The 13828-nt window shown below is 53.9% G+C and overlaps 4 protein-coding genes across 4 annotated transcripts; 1 reads left to right on the top strand and 3 right to left on the bottom strand.

The window, feature by feature from the left end:
• Window positions 1–78: 78 nt before the first annotated feature.
• Window positions 79–2619, bottom strand: CGCS363_v013283 (Endo-1,3(4)-beta-glucanase; the record flags this gene model as incomplete). Its single annotated transcript, XM_036645132.1, has 2 exons — window positions 79–2170; window positions 2222–2619. 2 exons carry the CDS (start codon window positions 2617–2619, stop codon window positions 79–81), a joined length of 2490 nt encoding a protein of 829 aa, XP_036489294.1.
• A 2479-nt stretch (window positions 2620–5098) lies between these two features.
• Window positions 5099–6040, bottom strand: RRP7 (Ribosomal RNA-processing protein 7; the record flags this gene model as incomplete). The annotated part of the gene is made up of 1 exon (XM_036645131.1): window positions 5099–6040. One exon carries the CDS (start codon window positions 6038–6040, stop codon window positions 5099–5101), a length of 942 nt encoding a protein of 313 aa, XP_036489293.1.
• A 287-nt stretch (window positions 6041–6327) lies between these two features.
• Window positions 6328–8029, bottom strand: yeaX-0 (Carnitine monooxygenase reductase subunit; the record flags this gene model as incomplete). The annotated part of the gene is made up of 2 exons (XM_036645130.1): window positions 6328–7751; window positions 7810–8029. The coding sequence occupies 2 exons, from the start codon at window positions 8027–8029 to the stop codon at window positions 6328–6330; spliced, it is 1644 nt and encodes a 547-aa protein (XP_036489292.1).
• Window positions 8030–11083: 3054 nt separating this feature from the next.
• On the top strand, window positions 11084–12923 carry CGCS363_v013280 (uncharacterized protein; the record flags this gene model as incomplete). The annotated part of the gene is made up of 2 exons (XM_036645129.1): window positions 11084–11095; window positions 11175–12923. The coding sequence occupies 2 exons, from the start codon at window positions 11084–11086 to the stop codon at window positions 12921–12923; spliced, it is 1761 nt and encodes a 586-aa protein (XP_036489291.1).
• Between the last annotated feature and the right edge of the window lie 905 nt (window positions 12924–13828).

Here is a 13828-nt window from a genome sequence, read left to right as displayed (position 1 = left end):
AACGTAATGTGCCTCCAAACGAGACAATGGCATATCCATTCCCCGGATCATTTATCCAGGAATCATATCATGACACCTTTACAGAACGAAGACGGCAAAAGCGCCGACCGCCATGAGGGCAAAGCTGACGCCAGCCTGGACGGCGTTGTTGGTGATGACGGGCTTCGTCGTCGCCGGGCAGCTGGCGCCGGAGCAAACCGTAGTGGAAGCGCCGGGGGCGGTGCCAGAGGCCTTGGCGCTGGACACGGTGGATGACTTGGTGACCGTGGTGGTGGAGTTGCTGTAAGTGTTGCCGTTGTTGCTCTTGTTTGTGTTGCTGCCACCGCCGTTGTTGCTGTTGTTGCTCTTGTTCGTATTGCTGCCGCCCGTGGTCTTAGCAGGAGTGGTGCTGACAGTGATAACCTTGGTGACCTTGGTCGCGGGGGTGGTCTTGGGGGTGGCCGGAACACCAGGGGTCGTAACCTTTGTGACGGTCTTGGTCGTGACGCTGCCGATGGGGCAGTTGGGAACGGAGGCAGGACACTTGGTGATGGTGTAAGTCGTGGTGTAGACCTTTGTAGAGACCTTGTCGTTGCTGCCTCCGTTGGCGGGCTTAGTGGTTGTCTTGGGGGTCGTCTTGGGCGTGGGAGTGATGACCTTGGTGGTGACCTTCGTAGTCACGCTGCCGATAGGGCAGTTGGGGACGGAAGACGGGCACTTAGTGATGGTGTAGGTCTTGGTGAGGACGGTGGTCCTGACGCCAGGGGGGGTCGTCTTGGTGGTGGGTTTGGTGGTGTTTTTGTTGACCTTTGTGGTGGCCTTCGTGGTGTTGCTCTTGTTCACCTTGGTCGAAGCCTTGCCATTGCCCTTGGCGGAGGTAGTCTTGACCGCGGCGGTGACGGGGCAAACGGTAGTGTAAAGGGCAATGGTCTTGGTCACGACGGCGCCGACTGGGCAGTTTGTGACGGTTGGGGCGCAAGAGGTCACAGTGGAAACCTGGGTGGTGAAGACTGTTGAGGTAGTCAACTGGACGACGGAGGACGAAGAGACAACAGGGGTGGGAGCGGGGATGACGGAAGTCTGGTTCCAGTTGTTGGTGATGGTCGAGAACGCGCTGGCGGTTCCAGAGACGGGACCAGTCCCGGCGTCGGTGACAGAGCCGGAAGCAGAGGCAGCAGCAGAAGAGACGGAAGCTGCGCTGGACCCGGGGCCGGATGCTTGGGAAGAAGCAGAAGCGGACGCGGAAGCGGAAGCAATGTCGGAGGAAGCAGAGCCAGAGGCAACAGCAGAGCCAGAGGCAACAGCAGAGCCAGAGGCAACAGCAGAGCCAGAGGCAACAGCAGATCCGGAAGCAGCGGCAGAGCCAGAGGCTGTGGCAGAGCCAGAGGCTGAGGCCTGAGCAGAGGCGGAGCCGCTGACCGAAGCAGACGCAGTGGCACTGGCACTAGCAGAATCGGTGGCAGAGAGGCTAGAAGCCGATGCGCTGGCGGAAGAAGACTGACTGGCAGATGCGGAGGCGGAGACGGAGGAAGAAGCGGACGAGGACGCCGTGGAAGAGGCAGAGGAAGAGATAGTGGAGGAAGTCCGACCGCCCTCCTTGAAGATGCGGATGTCCTTGACCTTGAAGTATGTGTCGCTGAAAGCCGATGGGTTCGTAGCGGCGTAGGTAGAGCAAACAGCATGGCCTGTGGCGGCCTTGCATTCGCTACCCCAGACGCCATCATTTCCGGCAAGCACACCACACATGCCGATGTTAATGACGAGTCTCTGGTCCTTGAAGTGGCTGTTGATGTTGCAGGCATCGTTGGCGATCAGCATGCTGGGAGTGCCCCAGGTGGCGGTGTCAGGGGAGTCGGAGTTGACGTTGTCCGGAACCGAGCCCCATCGCCAGGAGAAGAACTTGATGTAATCATCGGTCCACTCAACAGCGTAGACACCGCCATCGGAGGAGCCGTAGGGGTCAGAGGAGGTGGTCGAGCTTGTGCAACCTTGGTTGGAATACTGATTGGGCGCCTCCTGATCACAGTTGGGCGTGTCCACCTGGGCAGTCTGTCCAGTCGAGCTGATGAGGCACTGGCCTTGTTCCGAGGACTTGTAGGTGTGAGCGGCGGGCTTGTTGACCTTGTTAAGGTTCCAGCCTTCGAACCAATCGAGCTCTCCCTTCGTGGGCCAAGGCGAACCGTACGACCAGCTTTGCCAATGTTAGTACCAATGTTGACAACAGTGTAACTAACAGACTTACAAGGCAGGCCAAGCACCACAGACGGGCTTGGGCAAGTGAGAGAAGCGAGCGACAATCAGAGCCTTGTTGTAGACTTCCTTGCTCTCAAGTCTCACACTGGAGCGACCAACACCAGGGAACTGGGTGATACTCTTGGCGTCGAGGCCCAGGTAGATCTCGCCACCGGCGGTGGACGCGAGACCCAGGGCTTGGGCATCCGCCTGGGAGCGGTAGTTGATGTAGCCCGAAGTTGGGTCGACGTCGTTGTAGTTCGAGGTGTTGTAGTTGCTCTCGAAGAAGGTGAACTTGCTGAAGAAGTTGGTCGAGTCGTACGTATCGGTCAGAGAAAACTTCTTGGCAGCAACATCACCAGCCAAGGCCAAGGCAGCAGTGCCGATGGTAACGAGCGAAGGGGCCATTTTGAGCGGTATTAAGATTATTGAAACGAGAGACTAGGTATTAGGTGTCTGTAAAAACGAGTGACTTGACGAAAGATACGTCGTTGGACGAGCAAGGCGGCTCTGGAGGTTGCTGGACGGCACAGGAGTTGTCGAGGTGCTGCGTGAAGAGGGGAGGGAAAAGGAAACCCTTGTCGAGTGGACAAGGTGCCCTCTTATGAAGCCCTTGGTTGCACATCGCGAGTGTGTGGTTGAAAGACTCTCTCTGCTAGCAAGTCGGGCACTTACACGCGGGCAGGGGGCACAGCGGCATCGCGGCAAGCCAGCCTAGTGAGGGCTGGGCTTCTCCTGGAAGGGGTAGCTCTCGATGGCCTGGCAAGCTTTCCAAAATCGGGTAGGGGTCGCTTGGTCGAGCAACTGGGGCCCAGAAAGGAAAAGCCTATGTTGAATAAGGCCTCACGATAGCAGCTGGGAAGCACGCGAGAGTCCAATAATGGCGGCTTCGGAGCCAAGCGCCGTAAGGTCCGGGCACAAGTTCGGTGGAGGTTCCTTTCCTGCGGGTCAGGTCTGCGGGAAAGGGGCCCGGGAAATTGCGAAAAAGGCAATGATTGACAGCGATTGGAGGGATCCCGCGATGGCTGCCACGGGGCGCCGCGATATGTTGCCAGGGTCGCGAGTGTGTCGCCCGATGTGCTAACTTGAAGTGACCCTAGCGTCGTGACTATTCGAACGTGGTACAGAACGCAAGCCTTCAGCGACAGCCGCACCTAGTGGCGTTGCGGCTATCTGGTTCGTAACCGTGACTCAGAACCACCCTCCCCTTTCCTACGACACGTTGTCTGGGTCGCCGGATGCACTTGTCAAGTTGGCGTGATGTCTAATGCAGGTACGTGATAACGGCCAGCAGAGGCAGGTGTTCGTCAGACATAGTTGCTGTTCTGGGCTGTGCCACATAATTCAATATTCTCCCCCGCGGCGTAGAAAAACATGAGTCGTTCGAGGTGCTTTCCTGCGATCAATTTCCACTTGCTTCGACAGTTCTTTTCGACATACACGTGCAATGCCAAGGTCATTGAGCAACAGGACTCTTGAACAGTCAATAGAGATTTGAGACATGAGGCTTCAGGTGAGAGATGGACGTCGATGAAGCCTTCCGCCTGGTGGCTATTCTGGGAGAGCTGAAGGAGTACGGAGCGTCAATGCGGCTATCACTTGGCACCGTCACAGCGCTCAGAGAGGGAAGAATATGGGCGAGTTGTGAACGTCTTGGTGGGATAGTGAGGGGTTTACTCCGTTGATGCCAAGTGAAAATCTCAGGTCGGCCACCAGTTTTGAGCTATGCCCAAATAGAGCCAACGCCGAGCCAAAAAGCTGCTTTAAGCCTTTAGACCACAGTTCAACCACGATAACCCAAAAGCAATGGCATCGTGCCGGGGTTGTTAAATTACCAAGCTGTGGTCATGCGGCAAAGTATGCGAAAGTCGTGTACCTTATGCGAAGGGACTTTGGTCACTGAACCTGCAGCAAAGCAGGCAGCAGCAGCCAAGGGAATCTGGTTTTCGATCCTGTCTCGCACGAAACAGAATTTGCACTTGGCCCCCTCCCACGTCGAGTCGTGCGAGAAGCCGATGGCATGGGAGCGCCATCGCGTCCGGTAGACTGTTGACTAGAACCAAGCATGATACCACCGCCCGGCGCTAAGACAAGACTTGTCTGCCGAATGAGGGTGTTCGGAGCAAAATAGACGACGCACTTGCATTGGAATGGGATCGAGAAAAAACTGCACCACGTACTATCCAGGAGGTTTGATTGACCGCCTAGGGCCTGGGATAAGCTAATGGGAGCTAAACCATACTCCTGGGTCTGCTTGAACAAAAGCCCAATTATTGGAAACGTCTGGACGAAATTTTCGATTTGCCGGCAAGCACGTGGCTTTGAGATGTTTCTGCCGAAGGGCATTAGACGGCGTGGCGGCCGCCAAACCGGCCTCCTTCCATGACTATCTGAGCCTGTTGATCCTCTTTTTCGACTGGACTGAATACAGGGCCGTCTTCTTCTTTTACTCCTATTCGTGTCGGCTGCTTTTGGTAACATCTCCGCAGAGTGTTTGATGATTGGCCTGATGGCGGTTGAGATTCGTACGGTGGGTGCATGCGAACCTGCTTAGGGTGATGCAATTGTGACCGTCTTGTTGGTTTGATCAAGCCATCGCAATCTGGTTTCAGTCAGCCTCATCCAAGCAAGTGTTAGGCGGAAAAGACTATGGGCAAATCCTTCTTGAATTCAGACAAATTTGAGAAGATATGATAACGCGGTGTTTGTCGGCACTGCACCAACAGATCCAGAGCATGTCTTTCACTTCTAGGTGCTTCGCTGGCCCCGCGTGCGTCATCATGGTCAAGACAAAGTCAAAAGAAATCGCACGTAACTTACATTATACAGGTGCTTAGAAGCAGGGGTATCTTTGTGTAGTTGGTTGCAAGAAAGGCCTTCCGCAGCGTCATGTCTCGGGCCTGAACTTGCCGCGCTTCTCCCTCATAGCGTCAACCTTCTTTCGGTCCTCGTCGAATCTCTGCATCAAGGCAGCCTGCTCCGCCTTGCGACGCTCGCGCATTTGGAAGCGGTAGAAGTCGGTTGTCTCTGATTTCTTCTTGGCTGCCTTGTCCACCATCTTCTGGCGAGCCTCCTCGGCCTCGTTCTTGCTCGCCGGAGCAGCACGACCACCGCGCGTAACAGTAACGAAGCCGTCTTCGTCCGGCTCGTTGCGTAACCTCTTGGCCATTTCCTGTGCCTCCTTCTCCTTGCGGTTGAAGACGTTGAAGAATGCGTGAACTGACTTCTGCGTCGCCACCTTGTCGCAGCGAGAGAGTTGCAGGTGGGTCGAGATCCATTGCGATCCGAGTTCAGGTAGGTCTTTCGACACGCCCTCACCCCAGACGGGGTACTTCTTCGACTTGTTCGCCTTCTTGATCGCCTTCAACACGAGCTCGACACTCTTGTCATCGGCCAGAAGAACGATGGCGCTGCTGCCGCTCTTTCGAAGCCTCCTCGTCCAAATATCCGGCAGCCGTGCCACTTCTTCCTCCTTCGCTCTTTCCTCCGCTTCCTGCTCGCCGCGCTTGCGCTTCTTGCCAAAGTTCGAGACTTTCACGGCCTGGGCTGGGTCAATGGCGGTCGCGGCTTTTCGCTCATCTTCGAATGCGATGCCCTCGAAGCGGCCGGGTCCGACGAGAGCGGCAAACACTTGGCGAAAATGGGCCTCGGTGCTGTCTACTGGTACATTCTTCAAGAACAGGCTTCGATCGTCGATCTCGGTAGGGATCTTGGGCGCGTTTCGTCGAACGCGGATTTCGTGTACGGCGTTGACGGGACAAGACGGAAGAGCGGGGATCTTGACGGGGAGGAGGACGAAGCCGTCTCCTTGAGACTCGGTTGATGGCATTTTGGCGACAGCGGGCGGGCCGAGCAACGTCAAAAAAGTCTTGTCGTGTTCTCAACGGAGAATGCAAGCATAGCAGCTTCCAAAAATCTCAATCCACTGGGAAAAAGTTTAGGTGGGGCCGAGTCCTGCTTATCGATTGCGACTTACTGGTCTGTGCGTCTTTCTCGGTCAAGTTCGGTCAAGTTCGGTGACTTCGCTGCATCGACGGCACCGATGCAATCTGTGAACTCACCGGAAGTAACACTGACTGCCTCAATAGTTTCTGAAATAAATTGATTCGTTCTACATCATATTTCGATCGCTATTCTTCCGATACCACGGCTCACGCAGCTCAGCATCGATCCCGCCTTCTCTTCAGGAGATAATGCTGTGCCCCTATGGTCGACCCGACCAGACTTCAACACTACCTTGCACGTTCCGCAATTTCCGACCTCACAGCTACTTTCCAAGTCGCCAATATCACGCTTTATGACCTCCAGAAGCGTTTCCTCTTCGCTGACTTTGAGAACCTTGCCGTCTCGATTTGACACCTCCACCTCGAATGGATCGCCAGTCGTATCAGCAGCAAAAGCCTCGTAGTGGACGTCAGTGGCATCAAGGCCACTTTCTTCCGCCGCCTTCTTCGCCGCCTCCATCATACGTGTCGGTCCGCAAACATAGACGTGGCTGTTCCACTTGAGAGTCCGCATGATCTCGCCGATATCCATTCTTTCTCCTTTGGAACCATCATAGATGCGGGCACTCTTGCCAAAAGACTCAAGGCGCGAGCGGAACGGCACATCATCGGCCGAGCGGATGCCGTAATGTAACTCAAAATTGTAGTGGACTGAATGGTAGGCCTCCATGAGCGCCATGAAGGCGGTAATGCCGATCCCGCCGACGATGAAGACGTGGTTGCTAGACGCACTGGCAACCTTCACATCTGTAGTGATCCGACCGACCTGGACGATGTCGCCAATGTTGGCAGATTTGTGAAACCAACGAGAGCCTCCGCGGCTATTGTCTTCGAGCGCGATGCCCAGTTCGAATCTTTTGGGTTCGCCAGAGACAATGGAGTAGGATCGTAGCAGTCCGTTGGGAAGCTTGATCTTCGTATGGGCGCCTTCCATGTCGCCCTCGGGTTGAGCATCGCCACTGACAGATTCCAAAGTGAATGAAGAAACCCGAGATGTTTCCCTCTTCTTCTCGACAATTTTGTAGTCGCGCCATTCTTCACCCTTGTCCTTCGTCTTTTTCGCCTGGGCCTTCGCCTTGGCCACTCGCCGCTGGAACGCGCCACGACTCTCCTTCCCCATCTCTTCAATTTGCGCCAGCTCTTCGTTCATCTGCAAGTTGCTCTGGTCTCTATGCAGGAACTCCTGCACCCTCTCAATAGTCCATGCTGGCCACTTGCGCTCGACAAGCTTAATCTCGTCGCCGGCCTTGACAGTGCCCTCCTTTAGAACACGGTAATACCAGCCAGTCCTGCTCGTCTTGTACGTGTTCGGGGCGAAGTTTTTAAGTTGGAAGCGATGATTGAGCTTGAAGCAGGGCTGTCGAGGCAAGCTTACTTGGAGCAGAACCTCGTCGCCGACGGCAATGACATCGCCAATGCAAACATTGCGCTCGTTCATGTGCTTAGTGACGAAGTTTTCGCCAAAGCCGCCCGGCTGGAAACGATCTGCAGCCGCAGGGAATTCGTTCTGCCATCCGGGGTAGTGCGACGAACAATCTGGCGATTGGTTTTGAGTTGGACATGCTATCGCCGTGGGAGACGGTAAGCCACTTACATCCGTGGATCGCCTTATCGACACCTCCGTGAAATGTCGGGTCGTGCTCGTCATCCTCGAGGCCGAGGAAAGAGACCCGAACGGGTCCGTTGCGCAGGTTCTTGTCTATTCCCGATTCGATTTCTAAGCCCGGCATTTTCTTCATGGTGCTCGTGCGGACCTCTAAAAGAGTGTCGCTGACGAAAGGCGCTCTGAGGTCGACTTGCTCTGAGGCACCCATGGCTGCAATTGAGCTACTACTTTCAATGCCAAATGAGCATGAATTCCAATTGAGGTGTAGGAATGCGCGGAGAGGAACTGAGAGAAGTTGTGGGAAAGAAATCCAAGATTGGATCTTACCGGAAGGGTCGATGACGGCTAACCCGCGGGCCGTGTTAAAGACGACTTACACACGGTACCACACACCGTGAGACGCGGCGGGGTATGCAAGACTGAAGCATCGTCGTCAAATGGTGGCAGGGTTCTTTTGTAACGTAGAGTCGGGGATTGCTGTTGAAATTCCGTTTGTAAACAGCGGTTGACGCGGCGCTAGAGCACGAAATCAAGCTTCTGTCAATCTCGATCGTGTAAACGTCCCTACGGCCCGGGGAATGGAGACAGATGGCGCGGTTCTTCTTGATGTCAAGGGCGCCCTTTGGCAGGCCTCGAAAACATACTTATGTTCGTGAGATCTGAGCTGTGTCTTGTGGGCGACATGAGTGAGGGGTAACTGTGTGTGTCAGGCATATGCAATGAATTGAACAGGCGCTGGGGCTTGGGAACCTTTAGGACATGCCTTCTCCATCATTTGTAATCAGCAATCACCGAGTGTTTATCTGGCATGAAGGAAGGCCTTTGGAATAACATACTTGTCGGACTTGTAGAATACATAAGCGACAGACTATTACCTAAGGTACCTTACCTACCAAGGTAGGTGGGTGACGCTTAACAGGCATCCTGCCGAAAGCAGCCCCACAAGTCCGGACTTATGTACCGAAGGTAGTCGATCGGCAGGTGTGGGGAGCCCCCGGCTCGGGGTTACACAACGGGGATGCCTTCGTGAGGTTTCCCAGACGACATTCAAATGCAAGGCTGGGAGCAACACTTCCATTTCGATCATCGAATTACACAGCTTTGATATGAATGATCAAAAGCCGTGCGCATCTAAATGGCAGCGGCCATTTGTCCGCACTTTCGAAGAATGACTTTCAGGACCTAGGTTATAATTGGAAGCGGGCGGGCGGGAATCATATGTTACTGCGGCTGCAAAATACAGGGCGAAACGGCCCGTTGGTTAACTCCTATGGAAAAAAGAAATTGAGGCAATCTTTCTCGTTCAAGCTTTGAATACAAGTCTATAGTGAAGCTGCCGGACTTATCCTACCTTACATCGCCTATGGCCTCAAAGTCGAGGTCTATCATAGGAGACGTTATCTCGAGAGCACGATTTTGCGCCCAACCGCAGGGGATCCAAGCCCAAAGTAACACATCCTACCTGTGGCAGGTGAGCTGCGTGTCACGCCCCTCACTTCATTTTGAAGTTGTGCACTTTGAATGGTCGGTTCGGTGCGTCTGGGAAGGGCGTGTAGCTCGGCCCGAGTAAGCTGCTAGAGACGATGATGACTTGCTAGAAGAGCCGAGGGCCATAACGATAGTAACAGCAGCCCACTTTTGTGCTCTGTCGGATGCGCCATGAAAACGTCACTTTACATATTCTTCAGTGCTGAGTATTGTTGGCGCGGATCAGCGAATAGGGTCATGCCACATGGTGGTTCACTGTGGAGGACGGAATCAGTCTTGAGCAAGTCCATCCAACCGTGGGCCGGACTGAAAATTATTCGAACTTGCCACCACTGTTCAGCTGAGCCTTACAGTCACGCCGAGATTATAGGATCGGCGACATTCATTGCCCTGGCCCAAAACTTGATAAAGCCTATTGCGAGTATTGCGAGGTCCTTTTGTCAGACTGGCATTGACAGCGGGCGCAGAGTTTTGGAATTTCGGGTATAGCTGACATTCATACCGCCGGGGAGCCCAGATGAAGAATCTCAGCCTGCTCGGCGAGGGACAAACCCAAGGGGATGTCATCAACTGAGGTAAGACAAAGGGGGGCGCCACCTATGAGAAATCCTGCAAATCTTTCCACAGCCATACGAACTGAGATGCGTGTTAGGCGTGAAGGGCGGGCGCGTGACGATAAAGCTGGAAGTGGTAAGGCGGTCCACTTTGATGGTGTTCTGAGAGAAACGCGGAGCTGGCGTCGCCAGGGAGCGACGGATTGCGATTTGAATGAGGCTCAATTCAAAGGGTGGAATTCGCCGAGCAATGAAAAGAAGCGGATTTTCTTGCTTGTATGGATATGATTGGCTATTCGCCCCCTGCCCTGCAGCTCCATGCTTTTGTCTCTGCAGGGTTGATCCCAGAGAGATTGGGGACTGGCGTAGCACCATCGCTGGAATCCTCTACACGAACGAAGCCTCACCCAACCTGCCAATTTTCTAGGATCAGGCTAACCAACAACAGCTGCAAGAGGCTCAGGAATTGCATGGTCGATCTACCGTGCAATCAGGCTGTCAGAAGGGCAGAGCCGCATTTTTCTGGGAGGCATCGGACGGCCCTCGCTGAGAACGACTAACAGAGCTGTTCAGCAGTCTAGAGCCTGCCCTGCCTGGGATGCATGCACTCCACCCCTTTGCCGGTCTCGACTAAAACTAACACATGATTCAAAAATCCAATCCAAGTGCGGCTCTGCTGTGTTTCCTCCCTGTCGAAGTTCAACACGATTACTTGCACGCCCTCTCGTTCCCATATCCTGAATTTGGCCGATCCACGCCGTGGTTAGCCATCCCTGAACGGAGCCGCACGATTACAGAGAACGCTGCCCAAGGATGAGGCTGTACAAATGTCTCATTTCCGGGGATTGTATGCGGCAAATTATTGAAAGGTGCGGTTGAGGCTCTGCGGAACGTACCTTATAAAGGCACAATGGTGCTTCAAGCATTATGCACTTGGTTGCATTACCCCATCATGCACCAAGTCGCCTGATACCTTACCTAGGCTTTCTCTTTGGCCTGTGGCACGTATTATTACTCCGCCTTATGTTGCTGTGCGAACCACCCGACAACATCTTTCATTTTGCTCGGATGGTCTCTGGACGGGTTTACGGCAGCCGTCGAATTTGCGAGTATGCAACGGCTGCCTATCGAAATAATGACCTACATCACCAATCCTTTAGGTTTGCATGACATATTCAACCTCGCTCTTACTTGCCGACAATTCAGCTACTTGATCAATAATGACGATATCTGTAAGACCGCACTTGAGGTAGCGCAAAAAAAATCTCTGTCTGAAACCTTTTGAGGTGCCTTGCTGACTTGGTGGCTTAGACGCACGCTTCGTATTCAGATGAGCTCCGGGATATCCGCTCATCTAGACAATATGCCCGCGGCTTTCGTCGACTGGTCAAAATCCGAGATGCCATCGCCACAGCCTCGCCATACTCAGTAGCCGTCGTGGCCTGCGCCAATGACTTCATCTATTGCAACGGCATGCTATGCTATACTCTCGGCCCCGAACGGCTCCGTATTCTCGATCTCCATAAGTCTGGATTTGAGGAAGTTGTAATCGATACTGCCGCACTGCTTCAATCCGTTCCAGATGAGAACCTCGGAAACAATAGCTACAAGTTTCGCCCCATACATTACGCCGAGGGTATAGTGTCATGCCTCTATACTCCACCCAAAATCGAAGGTCGCAGCCGTCTTCTCGTGCTGAACTTGCATGAGCGGAAGCTCCTTACGTGTCATCGTCTCGAATCGCACCAAAAGCTATTCGTGCGCAACACCCAGAATTATTTATACTACGGAACACATTCTTTTACTGGGGATGATGGCTTCAAGCGATGGGTGTTGAAGCATTTCAGCATCAGGGATAAACAGTGGGGCTCTGGTCACTTGGACTTGGAGGACATCGTTGGCTCAGACATTGGAGCTACGGTGTGCTTCGAGATCATAGATGATCACTTTTATGGACTGTCAAGCCTATCCAGTTTCGATGTCTATGAAACGGATTGGACCTCATATTACTATGGGTTCCGCTTTCCGGTTGGTAGTTCACACCCGCGAGACATGCAGCTGACATCAAAGAAGAAAATGTGGCGCCGTCAGCATCAAGAGGGACCAATCGACGACAGATGGAGCACTCTGAGTCTCGAGAAGGATCCAGCCGGAGGAAAACTCATGGCCGTCGAATGCCGACGGGAATATCTTGTTGGCGACTGTTCGAGCACCCGAAGCAGTTATCGGACGGAACTCAATTTTTGCGCCAGCGACGACTCTGACAATGATCACTCTGACTCCGAGTATGACGAGGATGAGGCGGACCATCCATCTGGTTCTACGTCTGCAGCCGCCACGACAACACCAAGTCGAGACCCATCGACAGTTCACCGAGGCGATGATGGGTCAACTATCCCAGCAGCTACTTTTACACACTGCTTTATACGTTCTTATCACCAATCTTGCGAAACGTTTATGGATCTCATCAACGATCCTGCTGCCAGCGAGGCCATGGTCCAAAGACCACAGTTACGTTCGATATCCCGCTCTAGTCCGGCCGGCCGTCAGCAGAGCCCCGGCAAGCTCAGCCAGGTCTCCTGCTGGCCGCAAAGCACGGATGCAGAGAAGCGGGTTCCATCCCTCGAAGCTCTTGAAAATATCCTCAACCCGAGGGGCAAACAATTTCACGGACCGATTTCAGGGGCGATGGACGATCGGTCCATTGTCTACGCTGTCGGCCAACCCAGTCATCACAGCACACGGCCCCTCGTCTTCATCTCTTTCGACCCCTCTATTAAGCTTCGCGGGCTCACTTCCTGGCCTGGTGGTCCAACGGGAGCGCCCCTGGCTCTGCAAAAGCCACGGTCTTGTGAGACCAGCTCAATGGAATGCTATCCAACCCCGCAGTCGATGCCAGCTTCTGCGATGGCATCTCGAAATGCATCTTTTAGCGAAGGATGCATGTCAGACAAGACAGAGGCCGCGTGGGGTAGCATAACCCCGGCCATGTACTCGGACAGCTTGCGAAACATCGGAACACCTACTGGCTTCAATTTTGCATACTGCGGCGATCATTGACATCCTTACCGGCGCTGCTGCACAGACAGCCGATACTTGCATCTCGACTGACCGGTCTAGACACTTCAACGTTGTTTTCACGTGGTTGAATCTCACCATATCGACATCGAAACGGCTACCAAGGCGGTGATCATTGACCGCTGCGAGGTACTTTATCTACGTCCTACAGACACAGGGCACAGACGAAGGTGCCATCGATGGACATGGGTTGGGATTGGACTTAGGCTTGGGCTTCTGCAGAATCTCCTCAACTGCTGCAGGTAGCCCAGCTCAGCGTGACCTGGGCACGTCGCTTTGCACTTTAGTTTCGCGACAGGGGGTTCAGTTGCCTTGTTTTTCAAGCTGTGCGGCTCGTCCTCGCCTGGGAGCCCATGGTTCGCACGATAGCTGCTGTTCGCCTCACCTTAGTCTGTGAGCTACTGTCCTACCCCGGCCAGAGGAAGGGGCTGGTTACATTAAGCGAGCAACCGAGTGAAGGGGCCCAGCATGGCAGCATAGGTACCTATTATATCAAGCTTTGCCTTATTATTCCTTGACATCCCCAGTTGCAATAAGCCGCGTGGTGTACACATGTAATCAAGCTGATCTTCAGCATCGGGCTAATAGGTACGCATAGGCTGCCTTAGCAGCAAAGGGGCCATGTTTTGAGTCCCTCTCGATTGGATAGATGGAAGCCAAGCTTGCCTGCCTATCAAACCAGGGCGGCCCTGTCTCTGGATTGTTCCAGAGAGATGCACTTCATGGCCACGAGCGCCAGCCTGCCTTGATACGGAGGGGCTTGCAGTAGAGACATGCCTCCCCGTAGCCTGCTTGCCGTGGAACATCGTTTGATGTTGAGCGAAGGCAGGTGATTTATCACACACAAGATGTGACCAAAAGAAGCCGGGGCTGCAGAGACATGCATG

This window comes from Colletotrichum siamense (genome assembly GCF_013390195.1).
Source record: "Colletotrichum siamense strain Cg363 chromosome Unknown KSG_Cg363_contig09, whole genome shotgun sequence".
NCBI lineage: Eukaryota > Fungi > Ascomycota > Sordariomycetes > Glomerellales > Glomerellaceae > Colletotrichum > Colletotrichum siamense.
Note: the sequence above shows the minus strand (reverse complement) of the source record. Positions and strands in the feature narration are given on the sequence as shown.